General features: G+C 42.4%; 1 protein-coding gene across 24 annotated transcripts in view; it reads right to left on the bottom strand.

Moving 5' to 3' along the window:
- Positions 1 to 2810: 2810 nt before the first annotated feature.
- The window catches only part of ARHGEF6 (Rac/Cdc42 guanine nucleotide exchange factor 6), a 112666-nt gene continuing 89963 nt past the window's right edge, over positions 2811 to 25513 (bottom strand). For 4 of the 24 annotated variants that reach the window (XM_081564923.1, XM_081564924.1, XM_081564933.1 and 1 more), the window contains 11 exons: positions 24106 to 24165; positions 22023 to 22169; positions 18852 to 18938; positions 17978 to 18056; positions 16846 to 16991; positions 15294 to 15419; positions 12497 to 12590; positions 11312 to 11401; positions 8967 to 9066; positions 6703 to 6757; positions 2811 to 5215 (listed from right to left, as the gene is read on the bottom strand). In XM_081564923.1, coding sequence (XP_081421049.1) covers positions 5075 to 5215; positions 6703 to 6757; positions 8967 to 9066; positions 11312 to 11401; positions 12497 to 12590; positions 15294 to 15419; positions 16846 to 16991; positions 17978 to 18056; positions 18852 to 18938; positions 22023 to 22169; positions 24106 to 24165 — 1125 coding nt within the window. In that variant the 3' untranslated portion in view covers positions 2811 to 5074. Of the gene's footprint in view, positions 5216 to 6702; positions 6758 to 8966; positions 9067 to 11311; positions 11402 to 12496; positions 12591 to 13711; positions 13733 to 15275; positions 15432 to 16845; positions 16992 to 17977; positions 18057 to 18851; positions 18939 to 22022; positions 22170 to 24105; positions 24166 to 25513 lie in introns of all 24 variants that reach the window. The other 20 variants (XM_081564917.1, XM_081564919.1, XM_081564930.1 and 17 more) reach the window with 9 other exon arrangements.

Here is a 25513-nt window from a genome sequence, read left to right as displayed (position 1 = left end):
AGTATAAATATATTTCATTCAAAATTTGGGACCTGATATATACCAAAACATTATTTGATGTACAGGTGAAATTCCAGTTTAACTGGGCATCTTGTATTTTATCTGGCAATCCTAATATGTATAAACATACACACTACATGTACATAAATGGACACATAAACATGCAGATATATATATGCACATGCATTTTGGAAATCAAGAGTTCATACAGATACTTGGCCTGAGTCTAAATGGAAAAAGAAAGAAGTTGCTTGATGTACAGGGATGGGAAAGGGATTCTAGACAGGACAAATGGCATATTTGGGATTTAAGAGAAATTCAAGGAGATCAAACTTTACTGAGTGTGGTAGTAGCAAGAAACCACATTTTTAAACAGGTCAATGATATAGTCAGATCTTTTAGATAATCATTCTGCTGGCACCAAAGAGGCCAGACTACAAGAGGCAAAGAGATGCATGAATCTGAGGGAGAGATGGCAAGCACCAGAAATAGGCAATGGAGGATGGAGAGAAATTCAGGGGCTACTGCAGAGTTTAAAATGGTAAGACTTGATGACTATATGTATAAAGGGTTAATGTATACATTTATATAGGGTTGAGGGAGAGAAAGGAATGAAGGATAATGTCTGTTTTTCTGGTTGGGGCAACTAAGTGGCCAGGGATGCCATTTATTGGGATAGGAAATACTGGAAGAGCAGATCTGGGACTACAAATGAGGGGTCCAGTTTGGGACACGCTGACTCTGAGGTGCTGTAGGACATCCAAACTGAGATGTCCACAAGGTAGCTGCCTCCACAGGTCTGGAGCTCAGGAGAAAGGTCTGTACTTTGATAAATGAAGTTATAGGAATAGACAAGATTATCCAAGAAGAGGCAATAGAAAAAAAGAGAAGAGGAAAAGAGCATTAATGATCAGCAACATTCATGGGGCAGGTAGGAGGAGGCAGATCCAGCAAAGGAGACTGTGGAGTGGTCAGAAAGGTTGAATGAATGCCAGGAAAGTTGAGATCATGAAAGCCAAGGAAGTAGAGATTTAACAAGGAGGCAAGGGACAAAGGTCAATATAGTGAAAGCTATGGTTTTTCTAGTACTCATGTACAGATGTGAGAATTGGACCATAAAGAAAGCTGAGCGTCAAAGAATTGATGCTTTTGAATTGTGGTGCTGGAGAAGACTCTTGAAAGTTCCTTGGACAGCAAGGAAAGCCAACCAGTCAATCCTAAAGGAAATCAACCCTGCATATTCATTGGAGGACTGATGCTGAAGCTGAAGCTCCAATACTTTGGCCACCTGATGTGAAGGGCTGACTCACTAGAAAAGACTCTGATGCTGGGAAAGAGTGAAGGCGGGAGGAGAAGGGGACGACAGAGGCTGAGATGGTTAGACAGCATCACTGACTCAATGGACATGAGTGTGAGCACACTCAAGGAGATAGTGAAGGAGAGGGAAGCCTGGCATGCTGCAGTTCACAGGGTCACAAAGAGTTGAGACGACTCAGCAACTGAATAACAACAAAGAGTCAGATACTGAAGAGAGGTCAGGATGGATATTGAAAAGTGCTTCCTGCATTTGTCAATAAGAGCTCATCAATGACTTCAGGAGAGTAGATGGCCAAGGTAGAAGCCAACCTGGCAAGTGTCATGTGTAGAAGTGGCAATGTGGTAGAAAGAACATGGATCCAAGAGGCAGACAGACCAGGGTTTCAAATCCCTGCTCCACACACACTAGCATATTGTTCAATCACTGTACGTTTCTTCACTTGTAAGATGGGGATAACAATAGTGAATACCTAATCGGGTTGTCTCGAGGGTTACAGGAGTTTAACCATGTATAACAGTGCTGAGCCTAGCACACAGGAGGTGCAGTGTTATAGCTATTGCTCTAGTGTAGGAAACATAAACCACTGAAGCGATCTCAAGCAGAAAAGTAGTATCAGGTGCCCACAAAACTGATGACTATAGAAGTGGAAGTCAGGGGGCTTCCATTAGACTAATGGCTTCAAGGTCATAGCACAGTGGTCGTGATCCAAATCTAGTTTCAGGAGATATGGCTGCTGCTAGAGTCTGTCACCCACAAAGCTGTGAGTACAGAATGTAGTCGAGAAGCCACAAACATATTCTTGGGTCTCCCTGCCAGCCACCAAGCCCCGGGAAAGAGAGTCTCTGCCTAACTGAAGCCTTTCAACCTTGTGCAAAAGCACCTCATTGGCAGAACTGAAAATATATCAGAACCCACATTGTATCCAGAATCCTAGCTGAAAGGGAGTCTGAGATAGTTATTTTTTTTTTCAGCCTTGGAGTAAGGTAGGCGGAGGAATGGATGCTGAGTAGCAACCAATAATACCCAGTGCAGCTATCTTGTTTGGGAGCAAATTTTTCACCCTGACTGCTGACAGCGGCATTCCAACTGTGGTCAAAATAGAAGAAAATTGGCAAAATCCTGCTAAATATACAGAGAGATGGAAACAAGACTGAAGATCAAGGGATAAGTTTGAACAGGAAAGTGAATATCTCTATCTCGAATATTGAAGAAAAATGGCAAGAAGAGGTACAGACAGTTTATAGTTTGGGGCCAGGAGGAGAGGGGTGAAGTTAAGGGAGAGTCTCCCTCAAGAGACATATTATCTCTGTAAAGTGGGGAACAAATATCATCTTCCCTGAGTGAAAAAGATAGAAGCTAGTTCAGGGGCCTGATGAGCGTGGATAACTAATGAGGGAAACAGGAAAGGAAGCTGACACAGCATGAGAAATCTTTCCACACACCAGCTAGCAAAAAAAAAAGAAAAGAAAAAGAAGAAGAAACACAGGACTTATTTTATAAAGCATTGTTATTCTTATTTATTGAAAATGTCCATTTTAAAAGTCTTCAAAATAAAAACAAGTTAGAAAATTTGAGCTTGTGTAAGAAGGGACACGACAGAAGAGGAACTGAAAGGCCTTGAAGGGTAGCAGTTTAACTACAGGGCAACAGGGACCCATTTATAGAGTATTGTAAACAACACAACTATGGAGACACTGCTGTCAGGTTAACATGGCTTCATTTCCTGTATAGGATTGTTGAGTGTGAGCATGGACACCACTCTGCAAAAGCTACATTACCCAGAGTACCCAGGGCCTCTCATCAGAAGGGCCGCACTCCCAAAACATGCATATGGACACGTCACTTTAAAATAAAGACCTTTCAATATTTTAAGCAATCCTATATACCTTACCAACTAAAGTATTTGTAATCACAAAAAATGTTTCCTACAGATATAGTTTGCACATTTATTGCAAGCCATTGACTAACCACAGACAGGGCAGATGCTACGATCTGTGTTGTTGTTATTGTTGTTTTTCATCTGGAAAAGAAAGATGGCATTTCTAAATCACTGGGCTAAAAACAGAACACAGCCATTCCAAGAAGTCTTCTTCGGTCTTCAGCTTCCAAAGACAGCTGTGTGTGGTTGGCTGAGATTGGTCTGCAGGAAGAGTCCATTTCCTGTGGATGATGTAATTTCTGCCATGTGGCAAGCAGTCAACAGCCCCATAACAGGTAGTTATGGGAGTTGAGACCCCCCCCACCTCGTACTAAAAAGGAAAAGGGCTTAGCAAGCTGGGGAGTTCAAGTTTGGTTTTTAAACAACATTTGCAAAACCCACATTTATAGGCACCTACTGAATGTATCTGGGAGACAACTTTGATCCGTCCATTGGTCCTTGACCTCTCTTTCCAGCGATCTCCCCCATCTGGCCAAATTGCCTCTCTTTGGGAGAGACAGGGGCAGGTTGCAACTTTCAACTGTGCTGGATTTGGATGTGTGCTGCCCTGCCATAACTGTCTTCTACACCTGGTTTATCACAGTTCTAATTTCTCAGATATTAGAAACCCTCAGCAAGGGTTCGATTTGATGAACAACTTGAGTAAACCAGTTCCAAATAATCAGCTTTCCTAGGAACCAGCACACAGCTACTAGAGGGGCCCTTTCCTTCCGGCTGTACAAACTGGCCCAACAGCACATATCTGCAAATCATGCTTAGAGTCCTCCTCAAAGAGGCTGGTGACTATTACAGCATCTCACAGCATATATGGGAGGACAATCAAGGGAATTAAAGCTGTCTGCTAGGGCGCCACATCGCCTCAGTGTAGACTGAAGGATGAGAAGTTGCAACTTGAATATGTGACGTAGATAAAAGGAACTGCTCACAGTCTATATTTTTAAAAAGCAAAAGCACACACAAACCAGTTTACACACTGATTGGGATGGTTGGCTTAAAGCACTGGGGAAATAGAAAACTTCTACACAAGGCAGAAGGCCAGGGACAAAACCTAGCATGCGCTGGCAAGAGATGGGCAAGTCGGCTACTGAGGGGAAGATGCTCCAGTGCAGGTTGCTAATGAATTTGCTGTTGGCGTGGGTGACCAGAGCTTCTGCCCCACAGAATGGAAACATAAACCAACACAAAAGGAGGAAGGGTGCTACAGTTTTCTTGGTCTTACAGACAACACAGGGTAGTCATTTTAAAAAGTGGGTATTGAGGGTGGCACAGGCTGGGTCAGGGAAGGGCAGCTGGATCACTGGGCAAACATATTTGCCTTTCACCTTCCCCAGTCAGAGTTCCAGAAATGTTGCCTTCAGTAAATTAGGTACTGACGGGCTGCCAGGTAGAGGGAAGCATTAGGGGGAAAGTCAAGTTCACATTTAATAAGCTGTGGCCAGCCACTTGGGGAGAGCAGCCAGCCCAACAAGAGTGACCCAAGGATAATGGCTGGTAAAGAGGCACTATGAGTTGAAGGCCATCTGAAGACTCTGTGAGTCATCTGCCTACAATAGCTTCCCTTTGCTTATTGATGGAAAAGACTCTGGGGAGACTTCTCCCACCCCCTCTTTCTTTTTCACTCCTGTCAAAAAAATAACCAACCAATAACCAAACAACCACAAACACTCGTCCAAACACACACATACACACAAACACACACACACACAGAGACTGAGATATGAAATAAAAACCAGAGAAGTGAGCAAACTGAGTGAGATCACTCAGCTGGACATTTCCCAACACCCTACAGGCACCCTCTGCCAGCCTCACAGTGATGGTTATGGGAGAATGGAGGTCTTGCTACTGGACTCGGCCCGAATACACTCATCAGTTTGCTTCAACAGCCTCCGGACCAGCTTCTCTAGGTCCCTTCTTGATTTCAACTCTTCCTCCAGGCATTGCTTCATTCTTTTATTCTCCTATGATGGGAAAAGGCTGATTGGTTACCAAACAAACAGTCCCTGCCACAGGGCTCCTCCTGCTCAACTTCCTAGCAGGCTTCACCACTGAGGACACTCTCCCTCCTCAAACTCCTCTCCCTCAGCAGCTTCTGGATTGTTCTACTTCTCACTGACCAACCCCTGAAATATCAAGGCAAGCATTCTCTAGGGCTCTGGGCTGGGCCCTCTTCTGACTCACTCTTTTCACTTACTGTTTCTTTTCTTTCAACTCAAGTATCTATGAAGAGGCCGCCCCAATTCTCTCTGGCACTGACCTCATCTCAGCTCGGGAGCACCAGGTCCACAGCCCTCAGGGCCAACTTGATATTTCCACCTACACTTATTATAAGGCCCTCAAGTTCATTATGTTCTAAAGTGAACCCAGTATCTCCCCCATCACCCAAGTGAACCCAGTATCTCCCCCATCACCCAAACATCTCTTCCTCCTGTGGTTTCTGATTTTCATGAAGGGCACCACCATATCAAAGTACATACCCAGATGAAAAAGTTTCATCTTCCATCTCTGGCTCTTTCTCTCTCTCTCTTTTTTTTAAATAATTTTATTTATTTACTTTATTTTTGGCTGTGCTGAGTTTTTGTTGCTGCATGGGCTTTACTCTAGTTTTGGAGAGCGGGGGCCACTCTCCAGTTGTGGTGCATAGGTTTCTCATTGCAGCGGCTTCTCTTGTTGCAGAGCATGGGCTCTAGGCATGTGGGCTTCAGTAGCTGCGGCATGTGGGCTGTACAGCACAGGCTCAATAGCCATGGTGCACAGGCCTAGCTACGCTGGGGCATGTGGGATCTTCCCGGGTCAGGGATCAAACCCATGTCTCCTGCATTGGTAGGTGGACTCTACCACTGAGCCACCAGGGAAGCCCTCTGGGTCTTTCTTAATCCCCACATCACAGCGCCATTTTCCACAGGCTCTAACTCGGTGATATACCTCCTTTACTTCCATGTCCCTCCTCTGCAGCCTCAGCAGCTCTCTCTCCTCAGCTCAGGACTTCATCATGTCTCACCCTGAGTTCTGTAATAGCTTCCTAAGTGATCTTCCAGCTTCTGGTCTCTCTCCCTACAATCCATCCTTTACCCTGTCACCAAGTACAGGCAGTCCTCAAACTCAAGGAAGAGTGCCAGAGGAGCCCACAATTCATGACTTATGGTTCTATTTACACTTGCTCATGAATGACTTATCTTTTCTTAAATTCTGTTTGCTAGTGTCAGGGAACATGAAAGTTGTAACTAAGTTTGGGACCCTATTTTAAACGCTAAATAGGTATATAAGCACCCCTCAGAAATTGAAATCCAAGGCCACATGCTAAAATCTACAAAACCCACCTGGATGACACAAGGGAAATAAGAATCCCCACCTCACCACCTTGTTCCTGGCTTTCTCCTGAGGGTGTTTACCCATGCATGGCAGGAAAGAGGGAGCAGGCCTGTTAGGATCTGAGAAATTTCATTACCTGTTTCAGCTCTTTGACTTCATCCTTCAAGGCATAAACAGTATCAACAAGGCTCCTAGAACATAAAGTTCAGAGATTAATAGTTGGCATTGAAGTATTAAGTGATACTTAAGAAGAAAAGCAGCTTTATAGAAATATAGTTTCTGAAAACCAGTGATCTTTCTGGCAGATGGGGAGAGATACTGCTATGAATGGCCCTTGTGTCCCTCATTTTTATGGGCTAACAACCACCATCACACCAGCTCATTCCAACGCCGAGTCACCACACTTTTTCTATTACTTCTCTCCTCCACTGCTCACTTCCAAGCTCGGGTGAGTATGGAAAAAGCGACTAGTATATTGTACACCTGTAACTTATATATTATTGTATATCAACTCTACTTCAATTTTTTTATTTTTTTTATTTTAAATTAGTTTATTTATCTATTTTTTAACTTTACAATATTGTATTTGTTTTGCCATACATTGACATGAATCCACCATGGGTGTACATTTGTTCCCCTTCCAGAACCCCCCTCCCACCTCCCTCCCCATCCCACCCCTCCGGGTCATCCCGGTGCACCAGCCCTGAGCGCCCTGTATCATGCATCGAACCTGGACTGGCGATTCGTTTCACATATGATAATTTACATGCTTCAATGCCATTCTCCCATATCATCCCGCCCTCACCCTCTCCCATAGAGTCCATAATACTGTTCTATTTATCTGTGTCTCTTTTGATGTCTCGCATACAGGGTTATCTTTGCCAATTAACTAAATACCATATATATGTGTTAGTATACTGTATTGGTGGCTTTTTTTCTGGCTTACTTCACTCTGTATAATAGGCTCCAGTTTCATCCACCTCATTAGAACTGATTCGAATGTATTCTTTTTAATGGCTGAGTAATATTCCATTGTGTATATGTACCACAGCTAAAAAAGAGACTAGGGCTACTCGTAAGGATTTGATTTCTCTCTTGGGGGAAGGAAGGTGCATCACCTGACATACTGTAATGAGAAGAGTCACCAGGCCCTGCCTAGCCTATAGTATCTGCATGAGCGCATTGCCCTTCTCACCAGCGTACATGACACAAAGTCAGGGCATTATTTCTGGAAGATTCCACATATTCCAAAAGGGATAAAGCACCTTGGCTGAGTTGTAGAAGAGTCATTTCCTCTCTCACTCTCTCCTTGGACAAGGACTTTGGAGATCAGAGTTCCACTTATTCTACAACTTACCAGTCCTCTAACCTTGGGCAACCAGTTTTCTTCTCACCCTCTCTTGGTCTCATTTTCTTCACATACAAAATGGGGATAGTAACTCATTCCCTGAAAGCCTCATAAAGTCGCTGGGCGGGTGAATGTAGCCATAATGATAGTAATTAAACTATTACTATTATTGAGTTAATAACTATTACTATTGAGTAAATAACTATTACTATATGATCATCACTTATTGAGTGATTATCATGTGCTAGCCTTTGTACTTCTTATTCCATTTAACCTCACAACAACCCTGAGACTATTATTATCACCTCCAGTTTATACATGAGGAAACTGAGGCAGAGAGAAGGGAAGGAACTTGTCCCAGGTCACACAGCTAACAAGTACCAGAATCTGGACTTGAACCAGGGCTGTTCTTCTCTTGAACCCAAGTGGTTTACCATTTGGCCATATCACTTCAAACACCAGATGGAAAAATATATTGACGGTGCCAAGTGCTATGAAACAAGCTGTCCTATGCAAATTTAGGCCTGACTTCAGAAATGACTCAAGTTTAAACAAGTACTTAACCTGATTTTCCCCTGGTAGGTCACCCTCATTACTGTGCAAAGGTAGGTCAAGGCCATAACTTTCCTGAATCACAGTTTCCTCATCTATAATGGTGGTGAAAGCAATGTATCTCATTGGATTGCTATAGGAGTTTAAATGAGGTCAAGTATTGAAAGTCCAGTGCCTGAATCCATAAACGTGAGGGGCATTGCCATGGGCAGGGGAACTGATGCTGTGGCCTTCCCAATGCCTCCCAAACCCATCTGGAGTGGTATGCCTTTGTACCCTGAAGTTCTTTCCTGTCCAGGGAGCTGGCTGCCCCCTCTGACTCTCCTTTCTTCTTCCCTTTGTTGTGGGAGTAGCCCTCCCTGGGCTCCCAACTGTATGATCAGCCAAGAAGGCCTCACTCTCTGATGAGGAGGGTCTGGCCTTCAGTGCAAGCTTGGCCTGCCAGAACCTTCTTTCCAGCCCCTGGAAATATCAGAAAAGGTTTAGCCAGCTCTACTCACTTTTCTTCAATGATGGTCTGGCCGTTGCTTCTGGTTTCTTCAATGATGAGTTTCTCCTCCTCGGGGAGTAAGACTTGGGGAACGGAATCTTTGCGAGCACCTACAGACAAGGGTAGCAAGAGGCAGGGGAGGGGGATTACTACAGGAGACTATTTACTGGGGGTTCGTTCCTTTCTACGGTTGTTTTTTGAGGGTTTTTTGTTGATGGCATCTGGCTGACTGGCACCCCGAGAGCAATCACCCAACATCTTCTGATGAAATCTTCCTGACATGAGAAATTCGAAATGGCCAAATACATTGTTTCAATCCTGGGGGTGGGGGCACATTTTATATTCAGAAACAATGTGAAAAGGCTGCTGTGAGACTGTCCTCAACCAAGGCCCCCTCCTTTCCTGTTCTGCCTCCTCCAAAGCAAAGAGCTGGCCAGCAACCGTTCCTCCCTGCCCATCTCTGGGGAACGGCACACCACACTCTGTGTGTTTTGTATTTTGGTAAAAATCATGCAGAACATAGCACTACATGGGGATGCAACATGCTTAAAAGGTCTTCAGAAGCATCATTCACCCCTATTTGTTCTCTTTACCATCTTACAGGGTGAGGCAGAGTCAGTGGAGACCATTTTGATCAAGGGTAGAGTGGGGGTGGGGAGATGATCACAACAGCTGCAAAGATGCAGGCGTCCTGACCACTGTCTGCTCACCATCTCCTGGCTCTGGGATGGAAAAGGTGACAGAGCAGCCATGGGACCTGACCAGACAGCTCTCCTGCACCTCCAACCTCCGCCTCCCTTCTGGATCCTTCCTCTGAGAGCTAGATCCGTTAATCTTCTGTCTCCTTGAGCCACTGGCTTCCTCTCTTCTAAGGCAATTCCCTTCAACTTCTGAACACTCACTGCCTTCACTCAATCTCCATGCCTTGCTCGAAGGGGATGTGTCTCTGTCTTCTGCAGGGCCCAGGACTTCATAGGTGCTTAATAAGTGGGTAGCAGACTGGTGACTGACCAACCAACTGGATGCAGTGAGAAACAGTAGGGGTCAGTTTTAGGGGAGCAGGACTTTTTGGCTGGAGAGGGATGTATGGTGTCGGTCGCCATGACACCATGATGTTAAATGGCTTACTGTGTGCCAAGCACTGTGCTAGACACTTTTCACACATAAAAGGGGGGCCAGGGAAAGGGGGGGACAATATGACTCTTGAGGCCAGAATGCCTGCCTACACCTCTGAGCAAATTTCCTGTCTCTATCAGAGTGAAGACAGGAGGAGGCAGGAGGTGAGGTCAGATATCATCGGAGGGCTGCTGCTTCTAGTGTCTCCTTGTGTCCCTCTCTTTCCTGGTTTCTATGATAAAAACTGCTCTCACTTGCCTTTCCTGGCTCCTGGAATCTTGTTATTATGGCTAGGCATGCCCAAAGCTGAACTCAGGTTGGGTCTGAGAAGCACACGGTGTGACAGTCTCCCCTTCAAAGTCACGTGTATCAAAGTCCACATAGAATGCTTTGCCCATGATGCCCTTAGAGACATGTCACTTTGACAGCACCCCTCAGGGTGGTTCACTGAGGAAGCCCTGCCCACGCTCAAGCATGGGCTCAGTGGCTGTCCCAGTGGAGCCTTAGGGAGAGATCATGTCTTCTGCAGAGGCAAGACCCTCACACCAGGTATCCTTAATGTCTCTAATAATGAAAGGCCAAGGACATAAGCCATGTGATATGTCTTTTATAAAAGCACAAGGAAGAGTCAGAAAACATCATCTCACTTTCAGTCTGTAGCCTGAAAGTGGCTGGGGGAAATACCCTCAGCTAATAGGTCCCCGATAAATTGTAGACACTCTCAACAGGCCCTGCTAAGCAGCTACATTTCCAGATTTTCAGAGCAACTCTGAAACTTGAGCTTGGTGAAGCTCTGTTTGCTTAAATATGCAGCTGATCAAAGATAGTATTTTGACTTCCTTTCCAAATCTGCCTATAAGAAGAGATTAGCATCAGTTCACAGACACAGGAACCCTTTGGGCTCTTTAATTCCTAACTAGTGTTGGTGAAGGTATTTGTGTACTTCAAAGGAAAGTGACTTTAAAAAAAGTTTTTTTTCATTTCTATCACCTCCAACTTTTTTTTTTATTCTTGCATCTCTCTTTCTCTCTGGGTGAAAAGAAACAGTGGGTAAACAAACCGCTTGGTAGCTAAAACCAGCTTATCTGAAAGATGCAGCCTTGTACCCGCTCCTCTGCTGCAAATCACCTGCTTTCCACACCCTGCAGCCCATCTGGGTTGCTTTGCTCTTTTTCCAAGAGGCAATGAGCAGTAGCGAAGAAACATCACTCGTTAGAGAAAGTGGTTGGGGGGACCTACTTGAGCCATGGCCTTGTGGAAAGCTTGCGCTGGTACAGTAGGCTTCAATCACCTTCAGAATCTGAGCGTCTTCTTCCAGAGCAGCCGTACCTGTCAAATGTAACGAATCGTGACTTTTCGCGGAGATACACACCTCTGGACCCTCGAAGTGATGCATGCAGGTGCTGGGCTCTGGCTTCTCTGACCAATGGTGCTCATGCAAGGCAGGAGAGAAAAGCTGACCAGCCGTCATGGTGGAGCGAGAGTGACAGTAGCCCCGAGGAGCTCTGGGGTCAGCACCAGTGAGTTCAGCACCGAGAGTGGTCTGCTCTGGAAGCCACTCGGAACTCTAAATTAGAGGGTCTCCCAAGTGTCTCAGAGGCTACAGGACCAGCACTGGGCTTGGCACTGGCTTCAGTTCTCAGCCGATACACCACACCCTTCCTCTCCATCAAATTTCAAGGCTCACCTTCTCTAAGGAAGCTTTCCACCACTAACACAACACATTTTTCCCCCAACCAGCCAGGCTAGTCATTGATTCTCCCTCTCCTCCTCAAGCCCCTCCAACTCATCTTAGAAGTGACTGTTAACATGCTCATGTGCAGACCCAGGAGTGGGGTAGGGGATGGGGGATACAGAAGCTAAAGTCTAGCAAAGGTTTATCCAGACTATTTCTGACTGACACACACAGCTCTGTCACCCCTTTGGGAAGCATCAGTTATTCCTTCATGTGTGTCTCAGAGTGCCCTGTTCCTAGCCACAGAGGCAAATGTGTCTGTATCCACTGGCTGACCGACTTTGCAGTCTGTCTCTAAATCCAGCCCTGTTTCTATATGCCAGCAGGCAGATTCCTTGACTTACTGAGAACATCACTGAACATTAAACTCCCTTCGGGTCTATTGAGTCAGTCTCAGTAAAGGCAAATATCTCAGGCATTCAGAAACTAAGAATGGAAAAAATGTATCCACGGCAAATAGGTCCCTTTAGTGTTTCTAAACCAGGTAAGGCCAAATAGTTAACACAAAAACCATACAGATGAAAAGCAGCAGGAGACAGCTTATTCCAAAATCTTAGAGGAGGCCAAGCCTTCACATGCGTTTTTCCCTATGGGAAAGATAATGCTGAGAACACACTGCTTGAATCTTCTGCTTTCAAAAAATTCCTCATCTATAATCAACTTTCTAAAAATAAAAAACACATACATACTTTTCCGGATGACATATTCCTCCTCCGATGGTTTTCTTTCGGTCTTTCTTTTATGAAGAAACTTCTTCATCGTTTTGGGGCTTTTACTAGACTCCTATAAGGGTAGAGGTTTCTTCATGAATTAAGGTTCTCCCCCCTCCCACCCACCCCCTGCAAAAAAAAAAAAGCAAATTAAAAAGAGCAAATGAAATTAAGTAGAATGGCCCTCTGATTTTGACAGTTTCACTTAGGAGGGTATCAAAATTTAATACTATACACAACAAAAATGGCTCCAAGAATGGCATGGGCCAACTGCAGATGCAGGAGGCCAAGTGCCTTTAGGGTACCATCTGGAGAGATGGTAATGGATGTCACTCCTAAAGAAATAACACTACTCCTAACTGGGTTTATACTCCCCACTGATAACAGTTTTAAGGAAATGAAGTAACAATTATAAGTATTAGTGGGGTATAGCCCACTTTTCAGAGAGCTTCAAAACTAAATAAATTCTCCTTAGCAACAGTCCCACAAAGAATATCAACTTCCATTTGCCAGACAGGAAAATTAAGGCAGAGAGACTAAGTACATTCCCTGTATTCAGAGAGAATAGCCAAATGAAAGATTTCCTGATAAATAATTTGGGGTTACATGTAATGTACTTACAGCCAAGCAAGGCATATTTTTAATTAGCAGATAAAAGAGATATGAATTGTTGGAGCTGCCATATGAATAACCAGAAAGTCTAAACAGTGCTCATTAAGTATCTGAGTAAACAGTGATCATCTTATTCCAACCTCCCATGCAATGTATATACAGGATGTATGGATAACAATTACTACCTTAAAAATAAACACAACAAAGAATTTAATTTCTTCCTGTTAGCCTCATTGATCTCCTTAGAGAGCAGACAGACATGAAAAACTCACATGTGACAAAAATAACAGGAAAAATAGAAATAGCAAAAAACCCAGAAGCCCACGGAAAACAGACATTTTGCATGCTATTTCTATTTTTCCTGTTATTTTTGTCACGTGTGAGTTTTTCATTTTTGTACATATTTCACAAGAGCCTGCTTTTTTGAAGAAAGTACTTACATGTCAGAAATGTATCTTCATATTTTAGCTACCAATTGTAAAAAGGGACAAAACAAGCATAAAGGAAAGCTTCATTCATGAAAGATTACAGCACAGCATTAAATGATGTCACTGTACACCAAAGATATTGTTCTACCCTTACCTTTAAGATATAAGACATCCTCTAAAGTGAATATGTAAAGAAAGAGAAGATGAGCGTGAGAGGTCGATGGTTATAGTGACCAAATCCATTTATCAATAATTCTAAAACAACATTTGAAATGTTAGTGTTATCATAAATTACACAGAGAGAATATCATCATGTTTCCCACATTAGTTTCAGATGCAATATCGTCATGCAAAAGCCCAAGGAATACAGTTCTGTGCAGAATTACAAATGCTGAAAATTACTGAAATCCACACTATATAGTAAGAACATATTAATAACTCACTTCTCCCAGCAGAAACAAAGTGATCATGCCTTAGTTTTAATGGATTAGTTCTGTGAAGGATTAAGTCAACTTTACCCTTCAAAGCTCACCTTAATTTGAATTTAGTAACTGACAATTACAAAATATCCATCATTAAAAAGGGGACTTAGGTAACTATGAAGTGGCACTCCTGGTTAAGGTAATCAGAGGAGAAAATTGGATGATTGCAGGAATCACCGATCAATTTCCAAAGCCAATCTCTGGGGCTGTTTTCTGGCCAAATTCTGAATAGGGGTACATAATAAAGATTCAGCTCAAGGATTATTTTCCTATCACGTCAGGTTGAAAAGATCAAAAAATCCTCTCATATCCAAACACTGTTCTACTTTTACTGCACTAAGCATTGGAGGCAACAAGTAAAACAATGGCATGGTGTTTTAAATCAAAACAAACTCAAAACTGAGCTAAGTCTGCGTCACGCATCAAAAACACACATTTGGTACAAAAATATATGCTGCCTTGGCACCATAATTCTAAGACACATCTCATAACTGTCACAAACTTAAATCTTCACGCAGTAAGACCTATTTAAAGAATAGTTACTAATAAATGAGGATCTTTTCTGAAAGCTGAAATGATGAGAATCATGCTAGGGAAAAAAAAAGTTTGGATGGAAAAGGTAATACTCCACACAGTTTCAGAAGATAGTGACTGGTGTTTCCTGACTGCAACTTTGAGACAAGAAAAAAAAAAAAAAACCTTGAAATCCCCATTCTACCCAAATATCAAATGTCCTCTAGGCTTGTTGCTTAGAAGCCTCTTTTTTCAAGACACTCCTTTCATTAAATTCTTTCTTTCCAACTGCAGCAAATAATTCAGTCTTTCATAGTTCAGACCCGGGGTTTGGTCCCATAAAACTTTTACTGATTTGGTTTCATAGATCAAAATGATTCAAAATGCAGAATTGGGTCTGCTTGGTTAGCAATTCCACGCTAATGAAGTGACTTTTGTTTGAGATGTGTGTACATCATGACCAATTTATAGAATTATCATATCATCATAAAGACAAACCAGGGGCCCTTCAGGAGGAGACTGGAGAAACTCAAGCAGTGCACAGAAACCCTGTGGGTATTTAATGTGTAGATGGACAATGGGGAAATGAAAAATTAAGAAATTAAAAAAAAATCAGAGTCTGGCAACTCTAGACTGACTGTATCACCTACCATCAATTCTAGCACATTCCCACAGAACTATTTCTAATAAGCTACAAACCAGCTTGTCAGAAGCATTTTATACCATATGTAGCAAAATTACCTCTTTATAACCTAGTGCTGCTGATGGTCTAAGTGGAGGTGCAGGTCGTAGACAACTTAAGCTCCATGGTTTTATAATTTGAGGAGGCTCCAAGGGTCCTCGGGGCTGTCCAGTAGAGCTAAAAGACTGGGAAAATGTCTGATGAGATGGTAGCAATTGGCCATATGAACCCAATCCTGGGCCACACAGTGAGAGAACAACAATAGCTTGGTTGGATCTGAAAAGCCAGGCCCAGAAAGGAAAAGACGGGAAAACAAGTCTCCAGTTGGAGAACCGGCATTCTCCAGTCAAGACTTGGGGCCTTGAAGGAACAGCCCAACACTGACTCCACATCCCACGAGCCTGCCCTCCCTCTGTCCTGCAGTTTCATTCAAGTCAGATGGTTTTTTCCCCTGAAAGGGAGGAAAGTGGAATAACAGTCAACATTTAATGAGTTCAGTCATGTGTTTGGCACTCGATTAGGTGCTTACATAGGTTATTTTCATCAGAAAAACTTAAGGCAAACTTTAGCAAAGCGAAGTAATCAGTCAGCAATTGGCAAAGTCAAGATTTGAACCCAGATCTGATGCCAAAAGCCCTTTTTCTTCTCACAACACACTATGCTCAAAACTGGAATTTGGGCATCACAGGTTTGAATGTTAACAGACAACACAGCACATCTTCAGTCTCGCTCAGCAAGTACAGTAAAATCTCATCAATTCAAATTCCGTGAACTCTGTGATAAAGCAGAAGGAGGCAGCTCTCAAAGTTTACCCTTAAAGGTTAATGAAGAAATGTGATAGCATAAATGAGATTGCATGGAGATGTTTAAGTACTTAAGAAGGAAAGCTATCTCTTTTGCCTTCAGTTCAGTTCAGTTCAGTCGCTCAGTCGTGTCCAACTCTTTGCGACCCCATGAATTGCAGCACGCCAGGCCTCTCTGTCCATCACCAACTCCCAGAGTCAGCACATTATTAATACGAGCATGCTATTGTTGTTCAGTCGCTAAGTCGTGTCTGTCTCTTTGTGACCCCATGGATTGAAGCACCCCAGGCTTCTCTGTCCTCCGCTATCTCCCAGAGTTTGTGCAGATTCATGTCCATTGAGTCAGTGATGCTATCTAACCATCTCATCTTCTGTCACCCCCCTTCTCCTTTTGCCTTCAATCTTTCTCAGCATCAGGATCTTTCCCAATGAGTCAGCTCGGCACATCAGGTGGCCAAAAGATTGGAGCCAAAGCATTGATGAGCATAACTGTTACTAAGTAAAATAAATCCTGTTTATCACTAAAACATCTTAGCAGGACTTCTGGTTAGAAAAACTTTGCTAGCAGTTCAGTTGGAGTACCTTAATAACTGTCAAACAAAGCTGCATATCTCAAACTCCATGTTAATTGGGATGGGCCTCCCCCATAACAAGAAAGCAGAATTAATGAGGTTTGACTGTACTTCTAATCCTACAAATCCAAACTATCCAAAGGCTAAGGGCATGCTCACCACTCTTGTAAGTCCTCAGTAGGCAGGATTTGACAAGAGACTCAATAATCCCTGGACAGGGCAGACACGCTACTTACGGAGTGAGCACTACAAGATGACGATGATGTTTTGGATAATGAACTGCAAGAGGCGGGTCCTCTGATCAGCCTGTACAGGTGCTCCAGCCAATCCTGGAAGTCCTGGTTGTTGCCGCAGTGGACCACAATTCTCTCTACTATGTTACCTGGATCACCCAATTAGGAGCATTTGGAAACAAAAGACAAGGAGGACCTTGAGCTTGCCTCATTCATAAACACGCTTCTTGCAGCTAGGACTTGGGTGTCTATCTTGAGAAGTTTCCATACCTATGAGTTAACCCTGTTGAAACTCTTCTATCAGGAACAGATAAGCCATGATAATAAAGATATAAATACTTGTATTTGATTTATAAAAACCATCCTTGATTTCTACTGCTTGCAGAATCTTGGAAGTAATATAAAACTTCACTCTAAACAAACTCACAGTTCCCAAATTTAAGCACAGGGTCCATCTAGTTCGTAGTCTAAAAGGAGAATAGCGTACTGCTTTACCCAATATCAAAGATGAAGCTAGATCCAACTAAGACTGGTCTTTAGGCCAACACCAAATCTCAGACTCCCTATTGGGAAAGAAGGGGTTAAGGTCTGAGGCCAGCATCCTAGTGTTAGCCATTGAGTTGTATCAGTGAAAAACGTGCAACCATTACATGGATATCAAACAGGTTTGGCAAAAGGGACAACAGGCCAGAATGTTGGGGGGCATGACCAAGGTGTGGCAGATTGCTCGATCTGTGAGGGAAGTTTTATGGCTTTCCAGCACTTTTTAGAAACACAAATCTTGCTAATTCATAGGCTGAAGATAAAATTGCTGATAAAAGTACACATCTTTGGCTCCTCTGCCACCAGGGAATAGATGACAGAAGGGAGAGAAAACTGTATTTTCATCCGTTCATCTGGTGATTTCTTAGCTCTTATGCAAGAGAAGATTGAAACTAATGGCAAAACTGAGGCTCGTGAATGACCACGAGTCTTCCCTCCTCTTGCTGTAGCCTACTTATCCAAGGAAATGGAATATACTCGACCATGTCTATGGAAAACTTGCTCATGGACTATATAACAGAAAATAATAGTACTTATTTATTTAAACCCCACTTCATTTCAAAAAGGATTTGAAGAAGAGACAATTACCTACCTGTGATTTCAAATGTGGAGTCATTCCCTTCAATGTCATCTAATCTAGTCACCACCATTCCTGCTATTGGTATTTTTCCCTACCAGAAAAAGAACATCCCCATTAATTCTGTGGTTATACATGTCTCTGTTTTTGTTAGATTTTCTGACCCTCGTAGGAACCACTGCTGAATTATAGTGAGACATATTTCTCCGGTCTGTCAATAGATAATGTGTTTCTCTGCTTTAAATTTTAATCAGACAAGAAAGCAACGGGAAAATGTGGGTTGTGTTTTCCTAACACAACGTAAATCATGAGGTCAGGATTTAATCACAGTTTACCCTTCTAACAGATTTTCAGGAGAGTCCGTCAACAAAGCAAAAACTCAAATTTCATGAAAATTAGTCATTGCTAGGCCAAGATAGGATAGGCAACAATAACTTATAATACTCAGTGTCTTGGGAGTCAGCTGAAAGAAGGTGAATTTCCTAAGGAGTTGAATGCCTTCCATCTCAGAAACTTGAGTCATATGATATGACTATAATAAGACAATCACAGAGGCAAGTGTCAGCTTTATATCTTCTCAGCAATAATGATATGATCTAGGCCTGGAAAATGCTGCTGTTAATTTACTTAGTTGCAGACTTTGATTTCTGTTTACACATTCATGACCGATCTCATAACCAGAGCAATGGAGGTTCAGGATAAACTCTATGCTAACACAAAGGTCTATGTTCAAAGGAATATCTGCTCTCATAAATTGTTTAATTATACGAAGGGTCAGGACATTCTGCCTTTTCTGACTGGAACTCTTAATACCAGAGTGGAAACAGTGCATCTAGATGAAAACCTGTTTTCATTATCTGTCTTGTCGCTTTATATGAAATCTACTAACCTGATAGATAAAGCCACTCATCCGAGGACTTGCAGATAACATTATCAAAACACTTGAAAATAACATGAGGTACCGCTCTTCTTTTTCCTGAAGTGGAGGGAAAAAGATTACACATAAACAGAAATTGCACATTTTGTTTATTAAGAATTTCTGGAATCATTTTTGTAAGATAGATCTTATATAAGGCAATGAAACACAAATAGTGATTTTTTAAAAAATATACCCAACTTAAAAGTACAAAACTCGCTTAATTGTACTTTGAAATGTATATAAATCCAGTTTATCTGTCTCCTTCCTATACACAACATGTGTGCTCAGTCACTCAGTTGTGTCCGACTCTTTGTGACCACCAGGCTCTTCTGTCCATGGAGTTTTCCAGACAAGAATACCAGAATGGGTTGCCATTTCCTTTTCCAGGGGACCTTTCTGACCCAGGGATTGAACCCCCATCTCCTGCATTGGCAGGCGGGTTCTTTACCACTAGCACCACCTGGGAAGTCCATTTATATGTAACAGTTAAATACAAATGACCATGCTTGTTTCCCAAGCATGAACCCTGAAAAGTCACACTGTTAATGCCTTCTTGCCCATGATGCAACCACAGCACAATATAAGTCTTGAGGTTCTCAAAGTGAATATGATTTTACTTTGAAAAGTGGCCAAATAAAGGGGTTCAAGTGATAAGAAATTTATTATGCTCTAACACAGGGGTCCCCAACCTTTGGGATCTAATGCCTGATGATCTGAGGTGGAGCTGATGTAATAATAATAGAAATAAAGTGCACCATACATGAAATGTGCTTGAATCATCCCCAGACCATCCCACCACCCCGCTCCCATTCGTAGAATAATTGTCATCCCCAAAACCCATGTCTGGTAACTAAAAGGTTGGGGACCACTGCTCTTAACACAGGTGTTAAACTCTTCCTAAAATTACTGTTAATCAGTAACTACACAATAATTATTATGCCCACATAAAACAAAGAAGGAAATACTTTTTAAAATGGCACTAAAGGAAATTTTGGACACAAATGCTTCTCTGAACTCCCTGAGCAGATATGCAGTGAGTAAATGCCGAAGATGGCGCTGGGCTTGTACATCCAGCCATTTTACCTACAATTATCCTCAAGCCCAGCTCCATCTCCTTCCTCTTGCTTGAGAAGAGCAACCTTTCAAGGCTAATTTTTCTAACAAGTGTTCTGCGTTCTCTCCCATCTTTCTCTTGCTTGGTTTCCTTCTACAGACATGTTATCTCCTGCTTCTGCTTCCAGTCACTTCTCCTGTCTAACTCACTTTTTCTGCTGCCTTTAGCATAGGCACATCTCTTGTCCATTTCATAGGATTTCATCTGCCCCCTGTGGCTTGATTTCTTGACGTTTTATTGCCAAATTACTGGCTGCTTTCTTTTTCTCCCCATTGATCCCTCCCTAACTGCACCCTTGTCGCTCTCTCAAAGTCATCAATCACTGCCTTTTTGTGACATCCCATGGTTTCTTGGTCTCCATACTCTGACCTTTCTGCAGCCCTCAGCAGTCTGATCGCTTTCAAATGTTCTTTCTGGAATTTCCATGACAACACACTCCGCTAATTTCCCTCTGTCTTCCACTTTCTTTTTCTGGCACTATTTCCTTCTTGCTTTACCCAAGAGGTTTATCTCAAAGGTATGAAAGACTTTAGAGTCACTACATTAACTTTCCCCAGGGTATCTGCATTTTACATGAGATTGCTTATTTTTTTTCTAATGTTCTTTTTAATTGAAGCCTAGTTGATTTACAATGTTTCAAGTGAATGGCAAAGTGATTCAGATATATATTTTTTTCAGATTCTTTTCCATTATAGGTTATTACAAGATATTGAGTATAGTTCCCTGTGCTATACAGTAGAATCTTGTTGTTTATCTACTTTATGTATAGTAGTTGGTATGTGTTAATCCCAAACTCCTAATTTATTCCTCCCCACTTTCCCCTTTGGTAACCACATTAACCCAAAGTAATGAATCTCTGACACAGACCTGTCAGGGAGAAGAAGAAGATGTTTGGGGAGGAGAAGATGATTGTAGTACCCAATAAATCATGCCAGGTGATGTAATCAACCTTCTTCCCCTACCCCACCCCCTTCATAAAAGACATAATCCATCTTCAGGCCTCTGCGCCTCTCTCTGGACATTTACTTTCCAAGAAAGCACATCTGTCAGCGACATGTAAGCAAGCCTCTGCCTCTAACTCTGACCTCCTACCCGCATTTCTATACCTTTTCAACACCTGCCTACAAGTCACCTCCATCTGGATACTGACCATCATTTGAAAGTTACCAGGTCTGAAATGACATCTGTCATCTCTTCTAGCCCCTGGCTCACCACTTCCTATAGGCTTTCCCTTCCAAACAAGTCTCAGACTTGACCCTTAAGTTTCATTCTCTCCACCATCAACTTCTTGGCGGGGGTGGGGGGTGGGGGTGGGGGGGCTTACTTACTTACCACTTTCCAACCCAGCTGGCCTGTCTCCAGCCCCATCCCCTCCAGTTTAGTGGACATGCATGGCTGCCGGATGGTGTCATAAACAGCCTTTTCATTGTGTTTCTCTACCACTCAGGCCTGGCATGGTTTCCTGCTGCCTGTTGCGTCCATCTGAACTACACTTGCCTGACATCTGACATTCTTCACAACCTGCCTCTCAATCAGCTCGCTCTTGCACTCTGCCTGGGAGGTTTCCTCTGCTCCCAATCAAGTGCCCTGAAGAACAAAGGCCGCCGAGTTCCTGCTCTCTCCTGAGACAATAAGGACCTCTCCCTTACAAAATCTTCCCCTCTTCTCTTCATGGCCCCCTCCTCGGGTCCTGTCTCCATAGTCTTTCCTTGCTCTCTCCCTTCTCTGAACTTCTATGGAATCTACTGTTGGGACGTCACAATCCGTCATGGACTATTTTGATTTGTTTTCCAGTTGCAGCTTGCGTTTTCATCTGTCTCTAATGAGTACTTTGAAGGCAGAGATCAAGATCATGGCTGTTCTTTCCTCCTAACTCCCTCCCACAGCACCAAGCAGAGGGCTGGGCAAAGAAGAGGTCCTCAGCTTCTGATGCAAAAGTTCGAGTGTTTGACCTTGATGGGAGAAGACATACAGGAAGAAACATATAAGAGATGGAAGAAGTGGTGTTGAGCTGTGAAACATCTTACCTCACTTGTTCCACACTGCACCATGACTTGTGACATAAAGATCACATTCCCCAAGGTTTTAATATCCTCCCCTTCCCATGCCTGAATAGGCTCCGAAAGGATCTGCAGCTCCAGCTGTTTTCTCTTTCTGAGATCTTGGCACTGTCCCTACAGAACCAAAGCAGAACATAATGGAATAGGAATTCTTCCAAAACAGACCTAAAACAAGACTAAAATAAGATGTGGTTCTTGACTCTCAGATTTCCACTGAGTCCCTGTTCTTCATCACAAATCCCATCACCAGCTCCATTCTGGACAGACAGAAAGACCTACTACCTTAAATCGCTAGCCTTGAGCCCCCAGACATTTTGTAAGGAAGAGCTACTTCTCATTTTGTCAAAACATCAAGATGAACTGGTAGAAGGGGATTGCCTCTCCCTCCCTGCAAGGAGTGTGGGAAAATAAGTTGCAGAATTACATCAAACAGGGGCAGTACATTCAGATCTGCTGCTTGGAATCCCTGCTGGCTCCACCTCCCCTCCATCTTGTCTATCTTTGCAAAAATAGTGCTTTGAGTTACAAAGCAATCTTATTTTCCTAACTCAGTTTCCAACCAAATAACATCTTAATTTATAAAATGACTCCAAGAGTTATTGAAAAAGAGAAAATTAAACTCCTTATGCTACAGTGACTCAAATTGATATTATAATGAAACACATGCACTGTCCTACACTTTGTTTTGGGACTAGTAGTAGGTTGCTATAAAAAGTACTAAGTTCATTTTTATCCTTAAAAGGATTAGAAAAAGAGATACAACTGAATTTCACAAATACAAGTTGAAAATACAAGCCAAGAAACAATATGTGGGCTATAATTACTATATGTATATATCTCACTGTTTCAGAAAATGCAGTTATCTTAAAATAATTTAACAGTATTCAATCCAAATTGAATATGAAAATAAGCATATGATTAGTTATATTCCTGTTTCCAAATGACTGTCATAGCATTTTGGGGTGTGCTTTCTATAAAATCTCTGCTGTCCCTTTCAGGTAAATGGAAACTTGAAGAAATAAACTGATACATTTTTGAAGCACTTGGAATGGGAATAAGTATACTATAACCATCAAAGCAACTTGTACAACATGTCAAATGACTAGAACTAATTTGTTTTCAAAAAAGACATGTTATATTCAATCTACACAGGAAAAAAGAAAGGGGACACAAATAACAATAACAAATGCCACAGCTTTCAGTGGCCTGTTCTATTAGGTTGAACCATGTCAAACTGCTAATATTTGACCATTTTTTGTCTACCACAGCAAATTTAACCTGCTACCTTACTCTCTGGTCTTCAATTTGCTGTTTAACCCGTCAGGTACAGATCTTTCAACAGCAACAAAAATGAGGTGATGGTGAAAGTTGCATCATAATCTTATAGCAAGAATCAATAACTGAACACTGATCCCCATCACTTGGAATACTACAGAAATGTCTAACATGAAGCTCAACTTAATCAATCACCCCAAATAACATTTACTTTCCTCCTAAAATGCCACCAAGCGGTTCTACATCAGTGGTTTCAAGAGGACATTAAGCCATCATGCTCGAGATTTAAGATAAAGGTACCTTTGATAGCAATCTATATATGGCAATTGTATTTTAGCTGGTTTTTTTTTTTCCTTTTAGATTTGATGAAGGATTTCTTTTTCCTATGCAAAGAATAGACTCACACCTTTTGGCATAAGTAGATGAATCCAGTATTGATGCCAATCAGTGAAGGACGAGTTGCACAGACGTAAGGTGAGCAACACAGGGGTAAAGACAAAGAGACAAAAGGAAACCCCCCACCTACACATCCATGCTTAATGTGGCAGAGACTTCAAATGTGAGTACTTTACACCCTCAGCCTGGCAACCTTTCACAGGTAAGCATGATGTTTGGAAGAAAACATGAAATGAAACAATCACTGCAATACGGTCACTAGAGCTTACTGTTTCCACTCCAAAGACCTTTGCAAAAGGAAAGACACATTACACACAAGTCATTGTTTCAGAAACAAAGACTACGAAATAGAGAATAATAATTTTAGAGCATCACCTACCATGAGAGTTTTGAATGCTATGATTGCTTTCAGAATATCCTGGTGATCTGGATGCGTATCCTATCAAAGGAATACATTTTAAAACAGTATTAAAGGAAAACAGATCAGTGGTTGCCAGGGGGTGGGGTGGGAGGAGGGTGTGGCTGCAAAGAGATCAAAAGAGGACATTTTGAGGGATGATGGAACTGTTGTGTATTGCATCAGTTATGGTGGTAACTCAAATCTATGCATGTGTTAAAAGTCATAGAACTGTACCTCAAAGAAAAAATCAGTTTTGCTATATGCTAATTTCAAGATTAAAAAATAAAATAGCACTTGAGCATTTGGAATCTCAGCACCTCTAATGATTAGGTGATGAAGAAATTAAGACAGTTCGGAATACATTATATATTTGGTAACATATATTTGGTTATTGAGGCAAGAGTTTCCATTTCCTCTTTTGCTATTATACTGTGGATATAATAGCAAATAATAATTATTTGGGGTCATCATTAGGTCATGTTGTTAGTAAATGATAAGAGGTAGGGAACTGCAGAAACTGAGTGGTGCTCAGAGAAAAATTAATCCAATCTCATATGCTAAACCTCCTCCATTTTCTTTCAGCAGACTAAACCTAGTGGACAGGAAAAAATTCCAAGTTTCATACCATGTGCTCCTTCTTCAGTAAGCTTATTTGGTCTGCAATTTCACGGGACTTACAATCCCCAAAAGTGAACAGGTTCAAAAATGGTTCTGAGGGGCTTCCCTGGTGGTCCAGTGGTTAAGACTCTGTGCTTCCAAGGCAGGCAGCAACAGTTCAATCCCTGGTTGGGGAACTAGGGAACTAAGATCCCACCAGCTTGGCGGTACAGCCAAAAAAACGAATTAGCTTCAGAACGAATACACAGCCATTTTTTTAAAAAATGGCTTTGAGGAGTCCGCACCTGCATAACTCTTTATGAAAGGAAAGTGGAGCTCCTTGGGGAGAGATCCAGCTAAGCTTTGAATTTCCGCTGGGGTAATGGGAAGATATCTGCTGTGCAACCAGCCTCCAGTGATAAAATAGAGCTGAGTAGACTAAGGGTCTAACCCAAGCCACGAACAGCACTGCTGATGAAAAGAAAGGTTGTATTCCTTTATAACTTATCCTTCCCCAAATCAGCTGACCACCGCGAAGTTCCAATGTTACTCTATCATGAGCCGCCAGCCGTGGTCAGTGATCAGAAAGCTGGATAAAGTGTCTTACCAGATGGTGAACTCATACTTGGGGTATAATCTCATAGTGGGAAATGAACGGCAGCCACAGGCAGGGCACCACCAGCACATGGAGAAGGAATGGAAACAGGCTCCAAGTCAGAGGATCCGGGCAGGAGGAGCACCTGGGATTTTATCTCCTCCGGTGAAGTGTGTATTAATATTTGCACTTCAG

This window comes from Giraffa tippelskirchi, chromosome X, assembly GCF_054371585.1.
Source record: "Giraffa tippelskirchi isolate mGirTip1 chromosome X, T2T-mGirTip1v1.2.pri, whole genome shotgun sequence".
In the NCBI taxonomy this organism is placed as follows: Eukaryota; Metazoa; Chordata; class Mammalia; order Artiodactyla; family Giraffidae; genus Giraffa; species Giraffa tippelskirchi.
The sequence above is the reverse complement of the archived record's forward strand: the minus strand, read 5'-3'. Positions and strand labels throughout refer to the sequence as shown.